Source organism: Ursus americanus, chromosome 29 (assembly GCF_024610735.1).
Source record: "Ursus americanus isolate L20-20 chromosome 29, mUrsAme1.1.p, whole genome shotgun sequence".
Lineage (NCBI taxonomy): Eukaryota > Metazoa > Chordata > Mammalia > Carnivora > Ursidae > Ursus > Ursus americanus.
Window position 1 is genome coordinate 19010211 of NC_142155.1, and position 24518 is coordinate 19034728.

A 24518-nucleotide genomic window follows, 5' to 3' on the forward strand; every position below is an offset into this window, starting at 1 on the left:
TATGTCTCACAACTGGTCTCCCTGCCTCCTCTCTGGCCGTTCTACATAGGACTCCAGAATAGTCTCTTCAGAACACAAATCAGATCAAAACTGTGATAAAATTCTTCAAATTCTTTGCATCACACTTAAAAGAAAATATAAATTCTATATCATGGTGTATCATCTATTGTTTCATAATAAATGACCTCAAAACATAACAGCTTAAAACGACAAACATTTATTATCTCACAGTTTCTGTACGTTAGGAATTTGTGAGAAGCTTAGCTGGGTGGTTCTGGCTCAGAGTCTCAGAAGAAATTGCAGTCATCTGTAAGTTTCACTAGGGACAGAGCGTCTGCTTCGAAGGTGGCTTCTGTGTGTTCCTATAAGCTACTGGCATCCAGAACATGGAACTCTACCTAGGGCTAGTTGAGTGTCTCCATGACAGGGCAGCCACTTCCTCTAGACACATGATCCAAGAAAACAGGAAGAAACAATGGAGTTTTTTATGACATAGTCTCCAAAGTCATACACCATCACTTCTGCCATATTTTATTCAGTGAAATTGTGTCACTCCATCCACATGCAGACTACAAGGCCTTCGTGGTATTACTCCTTCTACCTCTCTCACCTTATCTACACTGTCCTTGTGACAGTTTGTCAAGTATGCCAGATTCTTTGCAGTGTTAGATGCTTTGCACTTGCTGTTCCCTCTGCCTAGAAAACTCTCTTCCTAGATGTTCATGAATTTAACCCCTTACTTAATTCAGGTCTCTGATCAAGTATTACCTTCTTAAAGAGACATTCCTTAATCACCCCTATCTAAGTATCACACTCTTCTCAGCATTTTTTGTGTCATTATGTTTCTTTGAAACATTTATACCCACCCAGATTCTGTCATAATTTACTTATTCACTTACTTTCTACTTGATTCATCTGTAAGATTCAAGAGGTCAGGGATTCAGTCTGTCTGTGTTACCACGGAGTGTCTAGTTCCTGGAATGGAGCCTGCCAAGCAACAGGCTCTCAGTATTTATTGGATGAAGGGGTGAATGGGTGAGAAGATGAATGATTGATTTCATGACGAAGAACCAGCAAGCAGAAATACGTATCCTGCATTTGTTTTGTTGTGTGCAACTTTGTGTGTGTGCAATTTAGCAAGAACTAAAATCAAAACATTGAATGCACTCAAAGAGAGGCAAATCCACGATTGTGCATGGATATATTTGGAATGAGTAGCAATAAAATATTCTATTCCTTTCAAAAGGCATTAATTTTAAACTTTAAGACTTTGCGTCTGGCAGTTAACAAGGTTGAAAAACTAAACTTGACCTTTTGCCTTTTGTGAAGTACCACCGCTTAGTGTTAGGTGACAATACTATCCAAAAGTTTCAACATATTTTTGAAGAGGTTTCAACAAATTAATTCTATACTCTGTTCTTACTATTGCTATGGGATTATGTTTCTCATTCTTTTTCATTTTGTCCTATTTCTCATTTAAATCAATACATATGACATTTTAAACATATACATAATGATATTAGCCTGGTAAAGGAAGCAGAAATGTAAGTCACAGATGTGCCCTCAATAACTAACAACCTACCTAAAGACTAGGTGTAATTATGTGACACTATTGGCTGTCATGATCTTTTTTTACATAAAGATTTTATTTATTTATTTTAGAGAGAGAGAGAGAATGCATGTGGGGGGAGGGGCAGAAAGGGAGAGAGAAGAACAAGCAGACTCTCTGCACTGAGCGTGGAGCCTGACATGGGGTTCAGTCTCATAACCCTGAGATCATGACCTGAACTGAAACGAAGAGTTGGACACTTAGCTGACTGAGCCACCCAGGCACCCCTATCGTGATCTTTTAATGATGGAAAAGAAGAGTTCATGTCCAGCCATCAAACACAAGTAATAAGATTATAAGAGCTAATAATAATAGCTCTTATTATGTGTCAGATACTATACCACGTTATTTTGGATAACTTGCTTGACTCATTTAATCCTCACAACAGATTTATGAGGATTTTATACCCATTTTACAAGCAAACAGTGTGGCACAAAATTTTTAAGTAAACTAAGTGAACTCAACTATTCCATGTATAGGATCATTGCCTAGCACATAGAATATTTTTAGAAAGCAATAGGTATCATCATTCTTGATGCCAAGTGTTCTATGACTAATAAGTAACAGATACAATACCATATTATGAAGTCTATGATCTTGAGAATATACTAGGGTGCCCTTCCTAAGATTTTGTTCTCAGTTTTGGGGGGTTGGACGGTGGGTAGGAGGGAACAGATGAAGCCAAGAATGCTTACATGACTTGTCCAAGACCATAGAGTTAGGATGTGGCCTTGTGTTAGGACTGAAAGGTAGTACTGACTGAATATGTAATACGCGACTTGAATGGTAGGAATTCACAAAGAGAGAAATCCCTGTAAGTTACTCTGTACTCCATGGGGGAGAGGAACTGTGAGCTGAAACTTACAGTGGTTGGAATTTGGAAAAGCAGCCAGGAAAGGGGGGCAGGTGGGTATCAAAAGTTTCACAATTTTACTGGGTTCAGGGTATTAAAATGAATTAGTAGTTAAAATAGTTCATTGTCTTATGGGTAATCTTGTTGAAAACAAGTATTTGGGTCATTTACTTATTTATTTTTAAGTAGGCTCCACACTGGGCGTGGAGCCCAACACAGGGCTTGAACTCACGACCCTGAGACCAAGAGTTGAGCTGAGATCGAGAGTCAGACACTTAATCGACTAGGCACCCAGATAACCCTGGGTTATTTTTAAATCAAGTTTTACAGTTTCTGTTTCAATTATCAAAGTAATTACTTTTGTAGGTACTTAAATTATTTGCAGAACTTTACTACTGATTTACAATTACTGAATATGAAATAGTTATTCATGCCTTCAATAAAAAGGAAAATATTATTCCAAGTTTCGGAATATCCTCCCATCCCTTAAGACCTTTTGGAATTGGACTACTATTTACTAGCCCTGCTGACCTTGATTCTGAGAGATCCATTATTTGCAACATCTCTTGCTAGCATCATTATTCACACATAAGGTTCCCTTCTTATTATTTAAGCTCTGTTTTGTGAGAAATTACCCATTTCATTTTTCCTTGGTGGGAAACACAGATTTAGGGCATAATTTCTTCTTTTACCCTGTTAGTCATTGGGCTAAGTTCAGGGCTGTGAAAATGAGTAAAATAAATCTGCTCAGGCATTAAAATATAGAGAGAGACAGATATGAAACATTATAATATCAAAACAACATCATAATTATTGCCAGTGAAGGTACACAAAATGCTAATTCCCATAATGTCATCATTTGATAGATTTACTTTCCCTAAAAAAAAAAGGAACTAAGGCTAATTTGCTTAAGATCATGTAGCTAGCAGGTGACAAACTTGCTTTTAACATTCAGAGTTAATGCCAAAGACCACAAACAGAGCTTAGAGAAATTTTGCATTAGTAGAGATTGTTGGCTTAATAATTAATTATTAATACTGAATATTAATTAATTTTAAAATAAAGTGGTATTTATCACTTATTTCTGAGGTGGATTTGAGGCAGCTTATAATAAAGCATGTACAAAATAAGGATAAGAATGCTATCACAAATTAAATAATCAAAAAATTGTAAAGAGGGTGAAAAGGAAAAAGAATTACACAAGAAATCCTTATCCTACACAAGTTAGAAAGGTGAGTTTTCCTTAGAAAGACTCAGCTCTGAGCTTCCTGAAAGCAGGTAAGGCAAGACATCAACCTTATTTACTCCCTCCCCAGAAGATATTTTATATAAGGACAAGTTGCAAAATGGTATTTTTTTTAAAGATTTATTTATTTATTTTGGAGAGAGAGAGAGCATGAGCAGGAGGGGCAGAGAGACAGACAGAGAGACAGAATTCCAAGCCCAATGTAGGGCTCGATCCCATGACCGTGAGACCATGACCTGAGCTGAAACCAAGAGTTGGATGCTAAACCACTGAGCCAGGTGCCCCATGATCAATGGTATTTTGAAGCAAAGTCTGGCTCCTTTTTTAAAAATTATTTTTGTTTACATTATTAAATGTAAGGCTACACTGAGAACTGCTCTTCTCGAATTTTTAAATCCCCTTTTTTCCTATTGTTTTCCTTCTTGTATTTATAGTATATGTTACATTGGCTCTTTGAACTCCTGTTTATTTATTTGAAAAGGGAGATAATTGTTACCCCATGGAGTTATGCTGCTAAAAACAATTACATATGTCAAAGTAACATTGATATTTCCTCACCCTTTCTTTGAGACTGAACGTGTATATATATATCTTTCTGATCAATGTCAATGAAGCAAAATTTGTGCTAAATCATCTCAGATTCTTTTATTATTGATGTTAAGTTTATGTTTCACAACAAACAGTTGTTATTTGTGGTATATTTAGCCATTCATTCTAGACTTAGATTTTTAGAATTTGAAATGCTGGAATCCTACTGCATTATAGAATACTGATGTCTGAGATTTTACATGGGGGATTCTAAAAGGAAGATGAAAATTACTCTATATTGCACTCTTTCATTCTATTAACATTAATTGATAAAAATTTGGTTCTGTATTCAAATACAAACAGCAGAAAACATTTTTTACGTAGAAACCTAAAGGGTATAGTTTGAAGGTGAAATAAGTAGGATAACTTTTGCTCAGTTATATTATGTAAGGCTGATTTGTTCATGCCCCATTTATAAAGACTTCTAATCATTAGACAGTTGAACATTATTTGTATTATAAAGCCTTTTCAGAAAATATCCATAAATAATAGAATTTTTTACAACCTCTTGATTTTGGTTTTAGACAAAGCATAAATCTCAAAATAACTCAATACTGGCATTATTCCCCATTGTTATATTTAAAGGTCATTTACAATTTATTGACAATAACTTCTTTTCTTCCCAGACTAATTTCATGTTCTTTCCTTCAATATATTATACAATTATACCTTGCATTTAAATGTTCTTTTCTCTCATATTGCATTAAAAATCATTTTCAAAGTCTATTTGGAAATAAAATGTATCTTGATTCTTTAAAATTTCCCTAGACGTTATTTGAATTTTAGAATTATAAGTACTCAGAAGAGCATGTATTTCACTCCATGAAAACATTTAGGCACACAAAAAATTTAAGCATAACATGCTCTATGTAATTTGTTTGACTAAGCATATTTATTATTATTTAGTGTATAGTTCTGACAAGATTGGTTATATGATTTCTTGGTGAAATAAATCAGCACACACACACACACACACACACACACGATCAATGTTATTGCTAGGACCACTTATCTAGGGACTGTCCTTAATTTTTTCTCCCTCCTCCTTCACTTCCTATCTATAGTTAGGAGAGGATGTCTTACCTTCAAGATTTATCCCCAGTCTGGTCACTAGTGACTCTTTAACCTCAATCATGTATGCTAAGTCTCTGTCATTATTTCCTGGCTTTTACTCTTTTCCTTCTATTCTTAATCCTCCACACATGAGGTAGACTATAATTCAGGAGTATTTATTGAATTAACGAAAGAATAAAGTCATTACTCACATTGATTAGCTTTGATAAAATAACTCACATTCATTGTAAAGTCCCTGGATCATGCAAAGAATGTTCTCTCTGAAATGCCTGGGAAATAAGGAATTTATTTTAGAAAGATAACTTAAAATATGCAAATGTCCAATTTTAAATTTGGTTTTAAGAGAAAAGTTAATTTATGTTAAATAACTGATTTTTTATGAAACAAGATAATTGTGATTTCTCTGTTATATGTTATTATATGTCACTTATATTTAAAAATATGAGTCTCTATAATGTGCCAGTTACAAAAAGAAGTTTAACCACAATAAAATAACTTGTGTAAAGTATTGCTATACAGACACTGCCTAACACATCAATTTTATGGCTACTGATGTTTCTAAAATCTTAAGCCTGCTGTATTCTGAAGGTCAGAAAAATGCTAGGTAGAAATGTATGGGAGATCACTGTTAAAAACTCAACACACCCAGTTTAGAAAGTATGAATTAAGGGGGTGCCTGGGTAGCTCAGTTGGTTGAGCGATGGACTCTTGGCTCAGGTCATGATCTCATGGGTGGTAGAATCAAGCCCAGCCTGGGCTCCACACTCAGTGGGCAGTCTGCTCAGTGATTCTGTCCCTCTGCCCCTCCCCCTGCTGGGGTGTGTGTGTGGGGGGGGGCGCGTGTGCATGCACATGCGAATACTTTCTCTAAAAGTGGATAAATAAATATTTTATTTTATTTTTTTAAAAGATTTTATTTATTTATTTGACAGAGAGACAGCCAGCGAGAGTGGGAACACAAGCAGGGGGAGTGGGAGAGGAAGAAGCAGGCTCCCAATGGAGGAGCCTGATGTGGGGCTTGATCCCAGGACTCTGGGATCATGCCCTGAGCCGAAGGCAAATACTTAACAACTGAGCCACCCAGGCACCCCTAAATAAATATTTTTTAAAAAAAGAAAGTACGAACTATGACTTCAGAAAAAATTACATGTATTAAGAAAGTGACTAGAATATGGAGGTATAAATTCAGATATGCAAATAGAATCCCCTTCACTGAAATTTTATTCATATTTTCAGAATGAGTTTAATCTAAAGTTTAAATGATTTGACATTGTTTATGCTTGGAGCTATAGAATATACTAAACTACAAACATAGAGCAGATATTAAAAATATTTTTAAAAATATTAGAAAAATGAAAAGCTATTCTTGACACATAAGAATTATATAGTATGATTCTTCAGTCCAGCCAGTTGCATTCCCTATTTCTCTTTTAACCATGCTTTTTTAACCTGGAGATCAGTTTCTGGCTCGCTCTTCAGTGAAATTTTGCCTTATGTCTCTAGTGCAAACATTGCTTTGGTCCTTTTAAGTTTAACATATAATAATGAGAATAATAATAGAAACGACAATGCTTTTGACAGACACTTTTCTAAGCACGTTGCTCATATTAACTTAGTTAATCCTTACAATACACCAAGAATTCTTTCCTAATTTCCAGGTGTCAAACTGAATCAGACATATGCTGCTCATATTCTAAAGCCAGAGTTTGTTTTGCTGTTTTTTTTGTTTTGTTTTGTTTTTTGTTCTAAGCCAGAGTTTTAACCACTGTCTGGAACTAATTTTGTAGCAATTACTTCCAGTCCATTAAATCTTGCATTATTGTTTGCACCTGTCAGTCTCAAAATCAGTCTCTCTCTCTTTCCTTCTCTTTTTCACCCTTCCCTCTACCTCTCCTCTTCCTTCTGCCTATCCCTCTCACTCAAATCAGAACATTGAGCTAGTCAAAGTCCTCAGTTCATGTGACATTATCATATAGTTCTTTTAAGAACTTTTCTTGAATTGTAGTTTTTAGTGTTTCTTCAGTTTTATTGCTTTAGTTTTTCAACTTCTTGGAGCTCCAGGTATATGTACCTTGGTCATCATTTCCTCACACATCTTTCATTTTCTCTCAAATCCTTTTAACTTTCTGATTTTATAGTAGTGCTTAATTCTTTCCTCTGATTTTGTTTCTCTTTTTTTGTTATTTAGTCTTATTTCTAGTTTATTTTTCATTTATGAACTAAACCCTTTCTAGTTCATTCCTGAGCTCTGATAGCTCTTTTCACATGTTCCTCTAATTTATTGGTTCTTACGTAACCCATTTCTATTTCTGATATATACCCCTCTTTTATTACTTTTGTAGTTCTACTTTTTCCCCTCATTTAATATATTTTTCTGCTTTGTTATCATGTTTCTCTCCTGCTTTCACTTTCTGTCAATATATTATTTAGTTCATTTTCCTTTTTTGTTTTCTTATATAATATACTTGTATGAGGTTCAACACAATCTGTTTCTCTTTTTAATGTTTAAGTGAGAGAGATTTGCCTGTGCTTTTAGGAAGTTTCTCTTGGAATAGACTGTTCAGTTAGGGTGTTGTCGTTGCCTTATGTTCCATTAGGACTTTGCTTGAAGCAGATTTTCCCTCTCAGAAGGGACTTATTTTTAAAGAAAGACTTTTTTTTTTTTCCCTGAGATCCTAGAGTGCTTGTGCTACTATAGCAGCCTCAGCTTTTTCCTCACGCATTGTATAGTCTCCATTGTTCAGCTTTTTCCTCATGCATTATATGGTCTCCCTTGTTTACTTCACAATCACTCATCATTGGGAGCTTGTGTAGTCTTGTCCCAGTTTTATGTTTTTCTTTCTTTCTTTCTTTTTAGATCACTGAGAATTCTACATTACAGGTCATCTCTTCTTTTGACGATAAGTACTCGCTTGAAATTTCTGTGTTCTAGGACTCTTGGACCATCTAAATGTTCCTTTTTCATTTTTCCACAATCTACTGCACACAGGACCCAGTAGGTTCCTGCTGTTTTCAGTGTTTTCAGAAACCCACTTTTTACGTAGGTTTCTTGTAGATCATCTGGATTATGGGGATAATTTCAGAGTTTAGTTTTTTTTTTTTCTCCCCTTTATTATCCTAGGCATTCATCTTGTTTCTATAGGAGAATTAGGTGAGGTTAAAAATCTAAGCCATTGGGTGGCTGCCTAGGTGGCTTAGTTGGTTGAGCGTCCAACTTTTGATTTCAGCTAAGATCATGATCTCAGGGTCATGAGATTGAGCCTTTAATGGGCTCCTCACTCAGTTCTGAGTCTGCTTGAGAGTCTCTCTCTCCTCTGCCCCTCCCCACATTCTCTCTCTCTCTAAAAAAAAAAAAAAATCCTTAAAAAAACTCTAGCGGCAATTGGGTGGCTCAGTTGGTTAAATGTCTGCCTTCAGTGCAGGTCAGATCTCAGGGTCCTGGGAGCAAGCTCCACGTCAGGCTCCCTGCTCAGCGGGAAGTCTGCTTCTCCCGCTCCCTCTGCCTCTTCCCCTGCTTGTAGACTTTCTCTCTCTGTGTCAAAATAATAATAATAATAATAATAATAATAATAATAATAATAATAATAAAATTAAGTAAAATAAAATAAAATATCTAAGTCATTGGAGGGAAATGGAAGTCATATAAATACAGCTGTTCTGTTTGTGGGAATGTACCTAGCATATTTTATAGAACAAAATAGTAGCATTTGGTCAAATTAAGTATGTGTATAATGTAAGAACCAAAATTCCACTCATATACATATTACAAAGAAATTCTTACATAACTCTTTCATTCCAAGATGGATCCAGTATATCACATTGATTTACAGCTAACTTTTAACCCAACATCGGAGAATATATACCCATTCCAGATAATGTTTATAAATCCTTACCAAAAATTTACCCACTAAGAATTCCTTCACTGAATTCTAAAATATAGAAATAATGCTAACAATGCAATTAAAAAAAAAAAAAAGAAATTAGGGACGCCTGGGTGGCTCAGTCGGTTAAGTGTCTGCCTTCGACTTAGATCATGATCCCAGGGTCCTGAGATTGAGTCCCACATCAGGCTCCCTGCTCAGAGGGGAGCCTGCTTCTCCCTCTTCCTGCCACTCCCCTGCTTGTGCTGTCTCTCTCTGACAAATAAGTAAATAAAATCTTTTAAGAAAAAAGAAAGTAATACCAAAGTAGAAGACAGGCTTTGCCATCTGGACATTTTTAAAAGTGTTTAAATTGGGTCACCTGGGTGGCTCAGATGGTTAAGCGTCTGCCTTCGGCTCGGGTCATGATCTCAGGGTTCTGGGATCAAGCCCCACATCAGGTTCCCTGCTCAGCGGGGAGCCTGTTTCTCCCTCTCCCTCTACTGTTCCCCCTGTTCCCCCTGCTTGTGCTCTCTCGCTCTCTCTGTCAAAAAAATAAATAAAATCTTCAAAAATAAATAAATAAAAGTGTTTAACTAAACAACATTTTGGGAATAACAAAATGAAATTGCAGAAATTCTGCAAAGAAGTTATAATTGAAGCACAACTAATCAGAATAGACAGGCATAGCTAAAGAAGTTTTATAAAGAAAGTTCACAGTATTAAATACTTCTATCAATAAAAATATAAAAAGAAAATGAATGAATTAAATATGCAAATTAAAAAGTTTTAAAAAATAATATAAACCAAGAAAAGCACAATTAAGAAATTATATGCCCAAAGAAAATGAGGGAAAAGTGAAGCAAAAGCAGAACTAAAAATTCCTTCAAAATACCTTTGTACCTGAAATCTGCAAAAATCACTAACCTATATGAAGGAAAATACAAATAAGAAGAAGGAATCTTGTGTTTGTGAATTGGAAGACTTAATATTGATAAGATGTCCATAATACCCTAAGAAATCTACAGATTCAGTGCAATCCCTATTGTATCCCAATGACATTTTTTTTTTTTTTGCAGAAATAGGAAAAAAAGTCTAAAACATATATGGAATCTCAAGAGACTCCAAATAGCCAAAATAATTTTGAAAGAGAATGACAAAGTTGGAAGCTTCACACATCCTATTTTCAAAATATAAGACATTGTAAAAAAATTATATATTATATGTAATACATTGTGTATATATATATATATATATATATATATATACCACATCTTCTTTGTCCATTCATCAGTTGATGGACATTTGGGCTGTTTTCGTAATTTGGGTATTGTAGATAATGCTGCTATAGATATCAGTGTGCATGTATCCCTTCAAATTAGTATTTTTGTATTCTTTGGGTAAATACCTAGTAGTGCAATTGCTGAATTATAGGGTACTTTTTATTTTTAACTTTTTGAGGACCCTCCATACTGTTTTTTAGAGTGGTTGCACCAGTTTGCATCCCCACCAACAGTGTAAGAGGAAAAAGAAAGAGAGAGAGAGGAAACCAAGAAAGAGACTCTTAAATATAGAGAACAAACTGATGGTTACCAGAGGTGGTGTGGGTTGGGATATGGGTTAAATAGGTAATGGAGATTAAGAAGTGTGCTTCTGATGAGCACTGGGTATTGTATGGAAGTATTGAATCACTGTATTGACACCTGAAGCATTGCACTGAATGTTAACTAACTGGAATTTAAATAAAAACTTAAAAAAAAAACCCAAAAAACAAAAACATATATGTATATAATACAGTGCAACAGTAATAATGACAGTTTGATACTGGCATAAAGATAGAAATATAGACCATTGGAACAAAATATAGGGCCCTTGTGTATATGGTCAAATGTTCTTGAACAGTGGTGCCAAGAACATACAATGAGGAAAGGACAGTCTTTTCAACAAATAGTGTTGGGAAAACTGGATCTCCACATGGAAAAGAATGAAGCTGGAGTCTTATCTTACACCATACATATAATTTAACTCAAAATGGATTAACGACCTAGAAGTAAGACCTAACACTATAAAACTCCTAGAAGAAAACATAAGGGAAAAGCTTCAGGATATTAGATTTGTCAATGATTTCTTGGATATGGCACCAAAGGCACAGGCAACAAAAGTAAAAATAAATGGGATTACATCAAACTGAAAAACTTCGGAGCATCAAAAGAAACAATCAACAGAGTGAAAAAGCAACCTATGAAATGGGAGAAAATATTCACAAATCATATATCTAATAAAGGTTTAATCTGCAGAGTATATAGTGAAATTCTACAACACAACAACAATAAAACACATAACCCAGTTAAAAATGGGCAAAGGACTTAAACAGATAATACTGCAAAAAAGAAATGCAGATGGTCATCAAGCATATGAAATGATGCTCAAGATCACTAATCAGAAGAGAAATTAAAATAAAAACCACAATGAGATATCACCTCACACCCGTTAGGATGGCCGCTATCAAAAGAACAGAAAATATCAAGTGTTGGCAAGGGTGCAGAGAAGTTGGAACTCTTGGTGCACTCTTTTTGGGAATATAAAATGGTGCAGTCATTATGGAAAATAGTATGGAGGTTTCTCAGAAAATTAAAATGGAATTGCCATATGATCCAACATTCCCCCTTCTAGGTATATATCCAAAATGATTCAAAGAAAGATCTCAAAGGATACTTCCACACCCATGTCCATGGAAGCATTATTCACAATAGCTAAGAGGAGGAAGCAACTCAGATGTCCACTGATGGATGAATGGATAAAGAAAATGTGGTATATATCTGCAATGGAATGTTATACAGATTTTAAAAAGGAGGAAATCCTGGCACATGCTACAACATGGATAAACCTTGAGGACGTTATGCTCAGTGAAATAAGCCAGTCATAAAAGAGCAAATACTGTGCTATTCTACTCATATAAAGTATCTAAAGTGGTCAAGCATAGAGACAGATAGTGAAAAGCTGGTTGCCAAGGCCTGTGGGAAGGGGATGGAAAATGAGTGTTTAATGGGTCTAGAATTTCAGTTTTGCAAGATGAAAAAATTCTAAAGATCTGTTGCACAACAACATAATAGACTTTCACTATTGAACTGTACACTTGAAGTGATTAAAATGGTGAGTACTGTTATGTGGTTTTTATTACAATAAAAGATATTTTCTTACTATAGCTTCTATCTGACTAAAATCTCAGTGGGTACAAGGTGAATACACCCATAACCAAAAGTTAACTCTGGGGGCACCTGGGTGGCTCAGTCGGTTAAGCATGACCTTTAGCTCAGGTCATGATCCCAGGGTCCTGGGTTCGTGCCCCACGTTGGGCTCTCTGCTCAGCAGGGAGTCTGCTTCTCCCTCTCCCCCTGCTCCTGCTCTCTCTCTCACTCTCGTGCGTGCGTGCTCTCTCTCTCTCTCTAATAATAAATAAATAAAATCTTTAAAAAAAGAAGTTAACTCTGTTGTAATCTCATAATTTTGGTACTATGGAGATAAACGCTAAAAATAAGACCATGAATGCTTAAAAAATTATTGAACAACTATGGTCATTAACAGATAAAACATGAAAGGAAAACAAAATACTAAAATCTGTGTAGTTTAACATTGAACATAAGCCTGCCTTAATATAGAATATGTTTTCCCAATAATATGGAAGCTAAATTTAAGGAGAGACCATATAAATAAGTATAAAACATTGTTCAAGTCCTCTACACAAAACTGTTTAGTTATTGCTAGATGATAATGGGTGCCTTTAAATTTTTATGGATACCTGTATTGTCTAAACATTCCATAATGAACATACATTAATTATGAAATAAATAATTATTTTAAACTAAAATTTAAAAGGAAAGGTGTCGTATACATTGTTTTCTCTGGTTTTAAAATCAGGCAAATTTAGGGGCGCCTGGGTGGCACAGCGGTTAAACGTCTGCCTTCGGCTCAGGGCGTGATCTCGGCGTTGTGGGATCGAGCCCCACATCAGGCTCATCTGCTCTGGTGGGAGCCTGCTTCTTCCTCTCCCACTCCCCCTGCTTGTGTTCCCTCTCTCGCTGGCTGTCTCTCTCTGTCAAATAAATAAATAAAATCTTTAAAAAAAAATAAAATAAAATAAAATCAGGCAAATTTGGCTTATACCATTCTGTGACTATACAGTTGACAAATGCAATTACTGAGCTTTTAGTCATGTAGATATGTCAAGAAAGACGAGATAACTCCCTGAAAGGATCAGAAGGGCATTTTTAAAAGGAATGTAGAAATTAGCAGAAAAAGCAGTGGAAATGGTATTTTTTTAGCTCCATTTCTTGATGGAGAATTTATTGGAATTAATCAATTGATCAAATTGCAAACATCTAAAAATGCCAAGGGTAGTAGTAGTTTGGTAGAGAACAAATAATGTCAAACAAATTAAATTTATTGTATGACGGAGTGACATGGGGGAAACCATACGTTTGATAGATTGGGGATTGAGTCTGTTTCAGTGTGTCCCACATTACAATTGCCTCAGCAAACTAGGAAGTATGGTATTAGATAGGCCATGTACCCAGAGGGCAGCGATCAGAAGTTCACTGTCAGTATCAGAAGATAGAATGAATATTCTTTCTTTGAAGTTGTCAGAGTTCTGTGTGTAATTATTATATAAGGGATTGAAAAACCTGAATAGCAAATGCTTCTTGGCTGAAAAAGACAGTCAGTTAAAGTGGCTTGTTAATAATCTGGAGTGGAAAAGTAAGAATATGATGCCATCGTTCTAAGTAGAAATTATAGACATATTACATATACCTTCTTTTCAAGCAGGCCAGTTTATTTTAAGATAATTGTCGTTAGGGAAATTGCAGCATATACCTGAAAAGAGTGATTGCAAATTATGCAGTGTAGCATTCATTCTGCCGTTATTTGAGTAAGCAATGTAATCTTACTTCAAAAAGATTTTTTAACAATTCCACATGAGCCAAATAATATACTAAAAGATTTCCATCCGGAATGTTACAGGGATTTTATACAGGATATGTGAAATCATTTTGGAAAAGATGCTGATTACACATAAAATAACAAAGAACAAAGCTGTTAGATGCAATACAGTATTCCTTTTACCTCCAGAAATAGTCAGATCTTTACAAAATAATTGTTTCAAAATGCAATATAAATTAATTTGAACTGAGAATTTCCATACTTAATGGGTATTATCCCCTTTCCTTTACTCCAAAATTACAGAAACAAAATGTTCTTGTTCTGTCTCTAACAAAACTAAAGAAAACAAAACAAAAATCCTGTCTTAATAGCTTTATTTATTCTTTACTCCCATACATAAATTTGCATGTATATATATATTCGTTTTCTAATTGCCCATTTTTCCCATCAGAATATAGGTTCCATAAAAGCAGAGACATTTTTTTGTTTTCTGTTTTATCTGTGGTACCCACGTGGTAGGGGTTTAAGAATCTTTATGGAATGGGGCACCTGGGTAGCGCAGTCGTTAAAGCGTCTGCCTTCCGCTCAGGGCGTGATCCCGGCGCTCTGGGATCGAGTCCCACATCAGGCTTTTCCGCTATGAGCCTGCTTCTTTCTCTCCCACTCCCCCTGCTGTGTTCCCTCTCTCGCTGGCTGTCTCTCTGGCACATAAATAAATAAAATCTTTAAAAAAAAAAAAGAATCTTTATGGAATAAACTAATTTTAAAAAGAAAGAATAAATAAATATTGCACATTTGCTCAAAAATATCCATTTCGGGAATAGTCTCATAAGGCGAAAGTAGTGATTCTTTTTAAACATATGCACAGATAATTTCATAATGATGAATATGAATGAAAGCATTTACAGATTTAATCCTTTAAAAGACTTTGCCATGACCCCCTTTTAAATTCCCTCTAAGTTTTGTTAGAATATAAAAATAACATGCTGTTTATCTTTACTATCCAATTTGATAATGGATGATTACTATTTTCAATTATTTTATTGTAGCAGTAATTCTGAGTAAAAATGAGACATATAACTTTAAAATATGTATTTTTCTATTTATTGTCCCTAAGAAAGCTATGTTCATTTAGATATTTTAAATCATTAAAGGGCATATTCTTCCTTGTGTTTTGTTTGAAGATGCTGCTAATTAAGTTCATTGTTTGTTTCGTGGAAGGCAGTCGTACCTTCAATGGTAACTTTTTAGTTTTAGTTGACAGAGGTCATCTTTTTTCCTTTTTTTAAGATTTTATTTATTTATTTATCTGTCAGAAAGAGAGAGAGAGCACAAGCAGGGGGAGTGGCAGGCAGAGGGAGAAGCAGGCTCCCCACCTAGCAAGGACTCCAATGTGGGACTAAGTCCCAGGACCCTGGAATCATGACCTGAGCCGAAGGCAGTCACTTAACTGACTGAGCCACCCCAGCCGGCATCCCAACAGAGGTCATCTTAACGTGTGGCAGCAGCATGCACATAGCTGTTAACAGGTGTTTCAATTCTATCAGGGGTTTTCAAAATCTTTTTTAAGAAGGTGAGTAATAAGAACAATCATTTATGATAACTTCTCATTTTGCTTACTGTTTTTTTTTTCTTGCTTTTTTTTTCAGAAATTGAAAAATTTCAAGGTTCTGATGGAAAAAAGGAGGATGAAGAAAAGAAATATCTTGATGTCATCAGCAACAAAAACATAAAGCTCTCAGAAAGGGTATTGATTCCTGTCAAGCAATATCCAAAGGTACTGCAATATATGCTCTGTTCTCATAGAATTAAGAAAAAAATGATAAAATTAAGATTTGATGTTTTATTCATTGTCTTTCATGAAATAAATATTTAAAACTTCATTATATTAGTATACACATATATATGATACTGATATAGAGGAAAGAGAAGTCTTTGAAAGTATAACGATGAGAACAATTTTCAGCTAAAGACCATAGCACTTTTATTCTGTGAATATGGGAAGCATAATTAGATATTTCAGTTATTTATTTAACATGTAAATGGTTCAACAATTTGTCCAAGTGTACATACTCACTTGATTATGTTTTAGTTCATGTTACAATGTCTATTCCTATTATAAAAAAGAGTAGAATTAATGATACTAAATGTACAGCATTGGGCAATCCACACGAAATTATTATAACTAGGAAAGTATTCTAGTCTTTATTATACCCTTTGATTATAACCTCTAGTCTTATGTAGTCAGGGTTCATTTATAAAAATAATTACCTTACTGTTCTCTTGAGAGTACTTTTTCCCTGGACATTTTCTTATTATATAAGATTATATCACCACAATCATGACACGGCATTCAATGGCATGGTTTCATCACTTACATTCATAAATTCGAATGGGTGAAAGGAGTTGTTTTTTTTTTTTTTTTAATAAATTAAGTATGCTAACAATGGAAACTCAGATTCAATCTGGTAATTTACTTTCTGAAGAGTGAGTTTGAAACAAGGACCATGTAATTATCCTAATAATAAAGATTAGAGAAATAAATGCTGTAGTTTACCAATTGTCTTCTAATATGATAAATTTTAGTAAATATTATTAAGTGGAATGTTGTGTTTATAATTATTTCAAACAGGAATAAATTGTGGCAGCCAACCAAACCATAAAATTTAACTTTTAGATGAGGCTTTCGGGCACGCAAGTTTTGTGAGTTTTTTTTAACTAGATTTACTCTATTGCAAGAAAGATGCATTCAGTAGATATTTTACAATTAATTTTTTTCAGATTTATTTCATAATCATGTTTTTATGAATATTAAGTTGGGCAAAGAATTGTACATGAAAATGTTTACTTAGTAATGAAATGTGGTAGAAATATGAATAGAAATGTCTTTTTTAAAGGAATTTGATTAATCCATTATGAAGTACAAGATTCTCTTTCTAAATCATATATTTAATATTATGTAACTTGATACTGTTTCTCAGAATAGCACTTGTCTCTTCTCTGGTTATAGGAAAGCCAGTGACAGACTCAGTATCTCCTTCTCAATAAAATGCAGCTCTATATCTCTGACCAAATTAGGTTGGCAAGGTGTGAAAGGCATTTCAAGTCCTGGTGGCTTTTCAAGTGACAGCATGAGTGATTTTATACTGAAGATTGCAATAGTCTATATTTGATGCTTAATGTTGAATACTGAAACAAGATACTGTATCGTGTCCAATTTTTGTGTGAGATTTAATTTTATAATTTATGGGAAGATGATCAAATAACAAAACTGCCTAATTGTATTGAAACAGCCCATATCTCACTAACAAATTATTGTACCTCCAGAATTTTTAGAATCGCAGAATGTTTAAGCTGGGACTAATTTTCAAAATCACAGAGTATATAAAAGTTTTATTTTCCAAATGAGGTAACTGGGAAATATGAATTACTCAAGAACGTATCTTTGTTGCAGATGGAGATATTTAGCGAGGTAGCTATTATTGTAGATTCTTCACTTTTTTGGGAGCCATTACATTTTTAACTTGACTGATAATGCTCACATTTTTGTATTACTTGTTCATGTAAAATATGGAAGAATGTGAGGAATGAGGGCTCCTAATGATTAGTACTCTTTTGGAATTTTATCAAGTAACAATTTATGCCTTAGAAAATTTGCCATTCTTAATTGATGAATAGAATGCTAAATCACTTTAAATTACTTTTAAAGGGATGTGCATTTCATACATCCAGTTATCACAATGAGAAAAGTCTTAGAGCCCTTTTACAGAGAAAGGTACTGAGAAACAGAACAGAACAGAATCATCTATCAAGTTGACCTACATTTGTTTTCATTTGCTTTTATAGTATAAGAAATTAAAACCAACATTCTGAACACCGTATCTTATTTCAAAAGTGGTGGTTCCCTCCTGCTGAGTGATTATTGCCCACCTCTCATGAAAATGTCGGTGGGGCTAAGATTACAGTCACCGCACTTGAGCAGCATTGGATGTCCATTTGGGAGCTGTAAAGTATATGGTGTGGTGTGATACTATGCACTGTTGAGCAGAGCACAACAGTATTTATGGATTTAAAGTTTAATCTTTTATAGTAAAAAGTGAGTTATCCCTCAGGGGGTACATTGGAGAAAGACCTACTTTTCACAACTTCTTTCAGAGCCATCTCTCCCCTTGATGCCTGCTGTCTGTTTGATCCGTTAATTAGTGTGGTGATGACACAGTCCCCTCCAACAAAGGGCAACAAATAACTCTGGGACTTCTTGAGGAAATGACCTTATCCTCACTTTACTACGTGACCTTTTTGGATAGATTTGATTTCAATTAGTCTTCAATATCAAGTTAATTTGCTGACTTAATTGAGTAACACAAGGAATTGAAAGATGTTTAAGATTTTGAATTAGAGAAAATATAAAAATGCTGTTCAAACACGTTAAGAATGATTTATCTAGCTATCATGCTTTATGTTTAATCACTTAGTTTTGGGGAAAATATATCATATTATCGAATTATTATAATGAACAGCTTTTCTTATTTGTTTTTAATATTTTTGTTTACAGCAAGATTAGTCAGGAAATAGACTATGCACATATATTGTTTGCATTTACAGATGTTTCAGAATCAGTGCAATTATTTCTTGGTAGTCAAGTCTCCAAAGACGCAACATGTGGCAGTATGTTCTCTACAATCCTAAGAGATTCATGCTGAAGGTCCTGGAGAGACTCATGCAGGACACTCACTGTCCTTAGCATGAACTCTTTCCCTCTAAATCCATACATACTATATTTCATAGTCTAATACACATTTATTTTTTAAAATTTTAACATCTCCAACTGGTATGCATATTATAATCAGAGTCATTTTACAGTGTCTATCGGGCAAGCAGTGGTCATAACTCATAACAAGTTGTCTGTAAACTTGGCCCACGTAAACTTGGCCTTGCCTTCTTGTATCCAGTTGTTTATTGTGTTGGAAAAATGCAAATTGAGTTTCGTCATTGTTTAAAATGTCTTCAAAGTTGCTTTAGGATTTAGTGTTGACATGCAAAAGCTATGACATATCCAACAAAAGAATAGAACCATACCTTGGGGTATAAATTTGGTTTTGATGAAGACAGTATTCATCCTTGGAAGTAAGAAAAATAACATGATTTCTTGGACCTCCACCAACGAGTGCCTTTATAGGACCTAAGAAACAGAGATACATATAAGTGGCTAAAGCTGTATTCTGTTTTGTTACTGCTAGACATGCAGAAGGAGTGTATCTCACAAGCATGGGCAAATTGAGAGGGCCATGGGCGGATGGGAAGGCGCCGCCTGCACTGGCAGGAGATCTGCTCGTTGCTTGCAACTATACCTATTTGGCCACCTGGGCAATCCAACCTCTCAACGCCTTTTAAAAATATCTTTTGATGTTGCCTTCAGAATCCTCTGAAATGCATCAGACCTTTCCTTCAATTAAATTTGCCTCGAGGCCCACTTTTTATTTCTCAACTTGAGTTACTGCCAACTTTTTAAAGCAATAGATCGCCAGAAGTGTAAATCGGCCCCAAATTTGGCCCCTTTTAAGATCAAACGCAGCTATGTTCCCCAGTGCTGCTTTTCAAATCAATTCCTTATGTAGATTAATGCAGAAAATTAAAGTTCCAAACTATGTTCAAAAGCACCACACTTGCCCTGTATTTCAGTTACTCTGCTCAGTCCCAGGGAGAGGGGCTGCCTTTGTGCCTGGCTGGAACCAGTCTCTGAAACCTGGCATGTCCTCTCAGGGAGCTTACTTCTTTCTTTGTACTCGAAAAGATGAAAACCCAAATCCAAATTCTTGATGAGTGGTATTTTTTCTAACTTCATGAGTAATTATCAGATCACTTAAGAATAGGTAATAGAGACCCAGGGTTACTCACTGTGGGAACTATGACTGTATTTCAAAACCAATATCACCTCCCACAATCTTGGAAACACCTCTCTATTTTTCTAAGCAATGTGGTTTTCCAAAAGCCACTCAGTAGCTTACATCTTAAACCTGTTTTATCTTTACCAGACAGAGACTATTGCATAGTGTTGCTTTTTTACTTTTCTAAAGGAAATGGAAGAGAGGATTTGATCGGACTTTGTGATTTCAATTTCATTCATATCAGTTTCCTAGTCTCTCACCTGTGAATGTAAATCTCAATTGGAAAATAACATGACACTCAGATTCACATTTTCTATGAAAAAGAAAAACATTCCAAAATGCTATGGACTGTATTCTCTCCAGTAGAATGGCACCTGAAATAACTGTGTTTTCTAGCAAAATTCAGAAATTTGCAGTGATATTTTGTGTAGTCCTTGTCTTTTCCAATAACTTTTTCTTTTAACTAATGCGCACCCCTTGTATTTCAATATTATTTTCCATTTGGTACTTAAAATTTTTTTCATCTCCATGGAACACTGACCCATGTGTTCCTAATCCTGAATTGTGTTCTTCTCTTCACGTCCTTTTTAATGGGCTCAGCACAACCTCACAAAGTATGTCCTCATACGTCTTGAGATAATCTCTCCTTTCTATGTCTAGATCTCTTAGAGGATCTTCAGTCTGTTTTAATCTGCTGTTTCCCTTCTGCCAGGTTATTTCACATTAACCCTCAACTGGAAAACTCAAAACGACTTCAAAAGGATCATTAAAATGCAAGTGCCTTTTGAAATGTGTCCAAACCTATATCCTTACTCAAGGGTTCCTTGAGAATGAAATGATCTTCCACCTCACATCCCTTTCTATAATCTTACCATTCTCCATTCCCTTACTTGTTCGTTTATTTGCTTAATTTAGTGAGCCTTCAGTGAGTTTTTCTGCACCCATAGAACACAGGTGGCTCTTCTGTCATTTCTTTTCTTGTTGCAGTAGAAGTGGCTTTTCATATAGATAGACCTTTAAAAGACTAGAGAAGAAAGATCACTTAAAATCTAGAGACCCTACGTTAGCAGTCTAATGGATTCCCATATTATTATTGACTTTGAAGGACTTATTGACATATGGAAGCAAGTGAATTTGATATAAATTCAAGCACTGTATATATAGAGATTCGCAGAAAAACAAACTTTCTCTGGAAAGGATACAGGGAGTAAAATTAATGCATCCCCCCTACACCAGACATCTAGATAAGGGATTACTGTTACTTGTAGTACTAAGTTAGAACCTGACTATAAACAACTTTTTGAAAGAAATTTAGATCCATGCAGAAAAATTGTGACTTTTATTTGTTTTCTCAAATTTAAGTGATTGTTACATTTAGGTAACACATTTCGATTGTTACATTTAGGTAACACATTTCGATTTTATAAGTAATTTCCTAAAAATGGATGGATTTCACAAGGATATCACAAAGAATAAAACATTACAATAATTCAGTTTGAATATCAATGCAAGAGCTTTAAAATATTACGAAATGTTGTGTGCCAGTGTTCATAGCATCATTATTCACAATAGCCAAGAAGCAGAAACAACGCAAATATCCTCGACAGATAAATGGATGAGCAAAATGTGGTGGTGTGTTTGTGCGTGTGTGTACAACAGAATATTATTCAACCTTAAAGAGCAATGAAATTCAGACATCTGTTGTAACCTGGATGAATACTGAAAACATTCTAAGTAAAATAATCCAGACACAAAAGGACAAATATTGTATGATTCCACTTATATGAGGTACTTAGAACTAGCAAATTCATACACATGGAAAGTGGACTGGGGTTACCAGGAGGTGTGGAGAGGGAAAAATGAAGAGTTACTGTTTAATGGATACAAAATTTGTCTTTGGAATGATGAAAAAAGTTCTGGAAATGGATGTGGTGATGGTTGCACAATATACTTAATGCCACTGAATTGCACATTTAAAAAAGTTAAAAATAGTTAAAATAGTAAATTTTATGTTATATAAATGTATCACAATAAAAAATAATGTCACAAAAATACTAGCGAATATATCTAAATGGCACATTATAAGCAGAATAAATTACATCCAAATGTATTTTATATCAGGGATGTAAGACTGGTTGAGTACTTAAACATACTTTTAAAAATTTACTGAATTTTAAAATAGGATCAGAAAGGCATTTGATAGATTTCTCAGTCCTCGTGAAATAAACATGGATATATATTCTATAATAAGTATAAATTTATAATCGGAGGGAAGAAATCCTTTATTCTATAAATATTGGAAAAAGAACTACTGAAGCATTTAGGAGCAAAAGAAAAGAAAGACTAAATCCCTGACTCATCTTTTATACCAACATAAATCTCAACTGGTTTAAAATTAAATGCAAAAAAAAAAAGTACAATATATTATGGGAAATTTATTTAATGGAGGGAAAGCATTTCTAAGAAAGATGGAAAAATACAAAACTATAAGTAAATAATTAAAATATTTTATGACATAAAACTTCTGTACAAGCAAAAATAATAATGACGATTACCAAAATTAAAGGTCACAATTAAAATGCCAAACTGGTATAACTATTTGAGAAACATTTGAAACACGTGACAGAAAGTTCATTTTCTTTTTGTATAAGGGACTCAATTTTTCTAAGTGCACAAGAAGTTGATGATACCAACAGATAGCTATCACTCATGTACTGTTTATTTGAAATACTTCTATTTCCTGTCAGACTGACAAGTTTGATTATAACCAAAAATGATGTTAGGGTGTGGGTGAAAAAAACACTCCATAAACTGTTACTCAGAGCATTGAGATTCAGCCATTTAGGGAAACAATTTTGCAAGATCAATGAAAATCACAAAGGCACAGACTTTTGGAAGCAGTTGGATATCTAGCAATTTATTTAAGAATTATATATTTGCAAACATATGTACTGTTAAATGAAAGTATAAAAGATGATAGTTTATTCCTCTTCAGTATAAAAGGAATATATTTATGTTTATATTTGTATACATATATATAAGATGATAGATCATAAGTAAAAAGGAAGGAGGCCCTTTTTTATTGCAGGCTCTTTGTGTTGTTTGAATTAGTTAGTGTCAATATGTTATTTTCCTAATAAAGATATTTTAAAAATAGTTTGGGCTAATGACAACATATTAAAATAGAAACAATTAGTTGTGTTTAGAATTTTTTCCTAATAATAAAAACTAACAATTATCAAAATTTTTCATAAATCACTTTATTTTATAGTTTTTACATATATTAACTCATTTCATTGTCATAAAAATTCTAATAATTCATTCCTTCCCATCTTATAGATAAGGAAACTGAATCTCAGAGGAACTCATTTGCCAAAATCACATTGCTAGGAAAGGACCAATTCAGGATTCATATCCAGCTGCTCTAATAATACAGCTTCTTGTGAAGGCAGAATATGTTTCAATTAGGGGTGAATCGGTGGCTCAGTCAGTTAAGCATCTTCCTTCAGCTCAGGTCATGATCCCGGGGTCCTGGGATGGAGCCCTGTATTGGGCTCCCTGCTCAGCAGGGGGGGTCTGCTTCTCTCTCTCCCTCTGCCTGCAGCTCCCCCTGCTTGTGCTCAGGCACTTTCTCTCTCTGTATCTCTGTCAAATAAATAAGTAATAATACAAAAAATTCTTTAAAAAAGGATTTCAATTATTGTAATGTAAGCAAATGACGTCTTGAAACATACAGTAGAATATTTGACTCCAAACATGACTCCTCAAAATTTATTATGATCTTCAAAACCAAATAAAAATTTTGTCTTAATGAAAAAATCATACACTTCTTTTTCTGGTTTATCAGTAAGTATGTTGCTTAAATGAGAAATGTGTTCTAGAACTCAAGTTTGCAGGAACAGCTAACTTTAAAACATGAAAATAGTCCTTAAATCTGGGACCTCCTACTTAGAGAATTAAGGTTTTTTTTTAGAACCCAGTGCATATCAAACACCGAGCAAAGCACAGTGAACTATTTTATTCCTTCAAGACTACTGTAAGAGTTGTGAAGAAGAGACCAAGGTTTAAAAATATTTAAGAAGCTTTCATAAAGCCACACAATGTATTAGTGATAGTGTTAACATTGAAATTCAAGTGTGTTTGTACTAAATCCTCTCTTCTTTGCATTCAACCATTGTTATGATTCACTTTTTTTTTATATGAAGAGGCATTGAGATAACTCTGGACACAGACTGCTTAGATTGCAAAGGCCCACAGATGGAAAAGCAGATGTATATCTCCTCTGGTGTTAAGTGAGGCAGAAATAATAGACTCATTAGTTGGAGTGTATCTCATAGGTCGTATGGTCTAATCTTCTACCCAATTAGGAATCATTTCTAGAATATCTGTGATACTCATCAGCCTCTCTATGAATACCTCTAGTGATTAAAAAGAAAGTTCAATATATTATAAAACAGCTGGA

At 34.4% G+C, this 24518-nt stretch overlaps 1 protein-coding gene across 2 annotated transcripts in view; it reads left to right on the forward strand.

Moving 5' to 3' along the window:
* Positions 1-24518, forward strand: part of KHDRBS2 (KH RNA binding domain containing, signal transduction associated 2) — a 541301-nt gene that overhangs the window by 76427 nt on the left and 440356 nt on the right. For both annotated transcript variants that reach the window (XM_045803086.2, XM_087856979.1), the window contains exon 2: positions 15818-15945. In XM_045803086.2, the coding sequence (XP_045659042.1) occupies positions 15818-15945 (128 nt within the window). The remainder of the gene's footprint in view (positions 1-15817; positions 15946-24518) is intronic.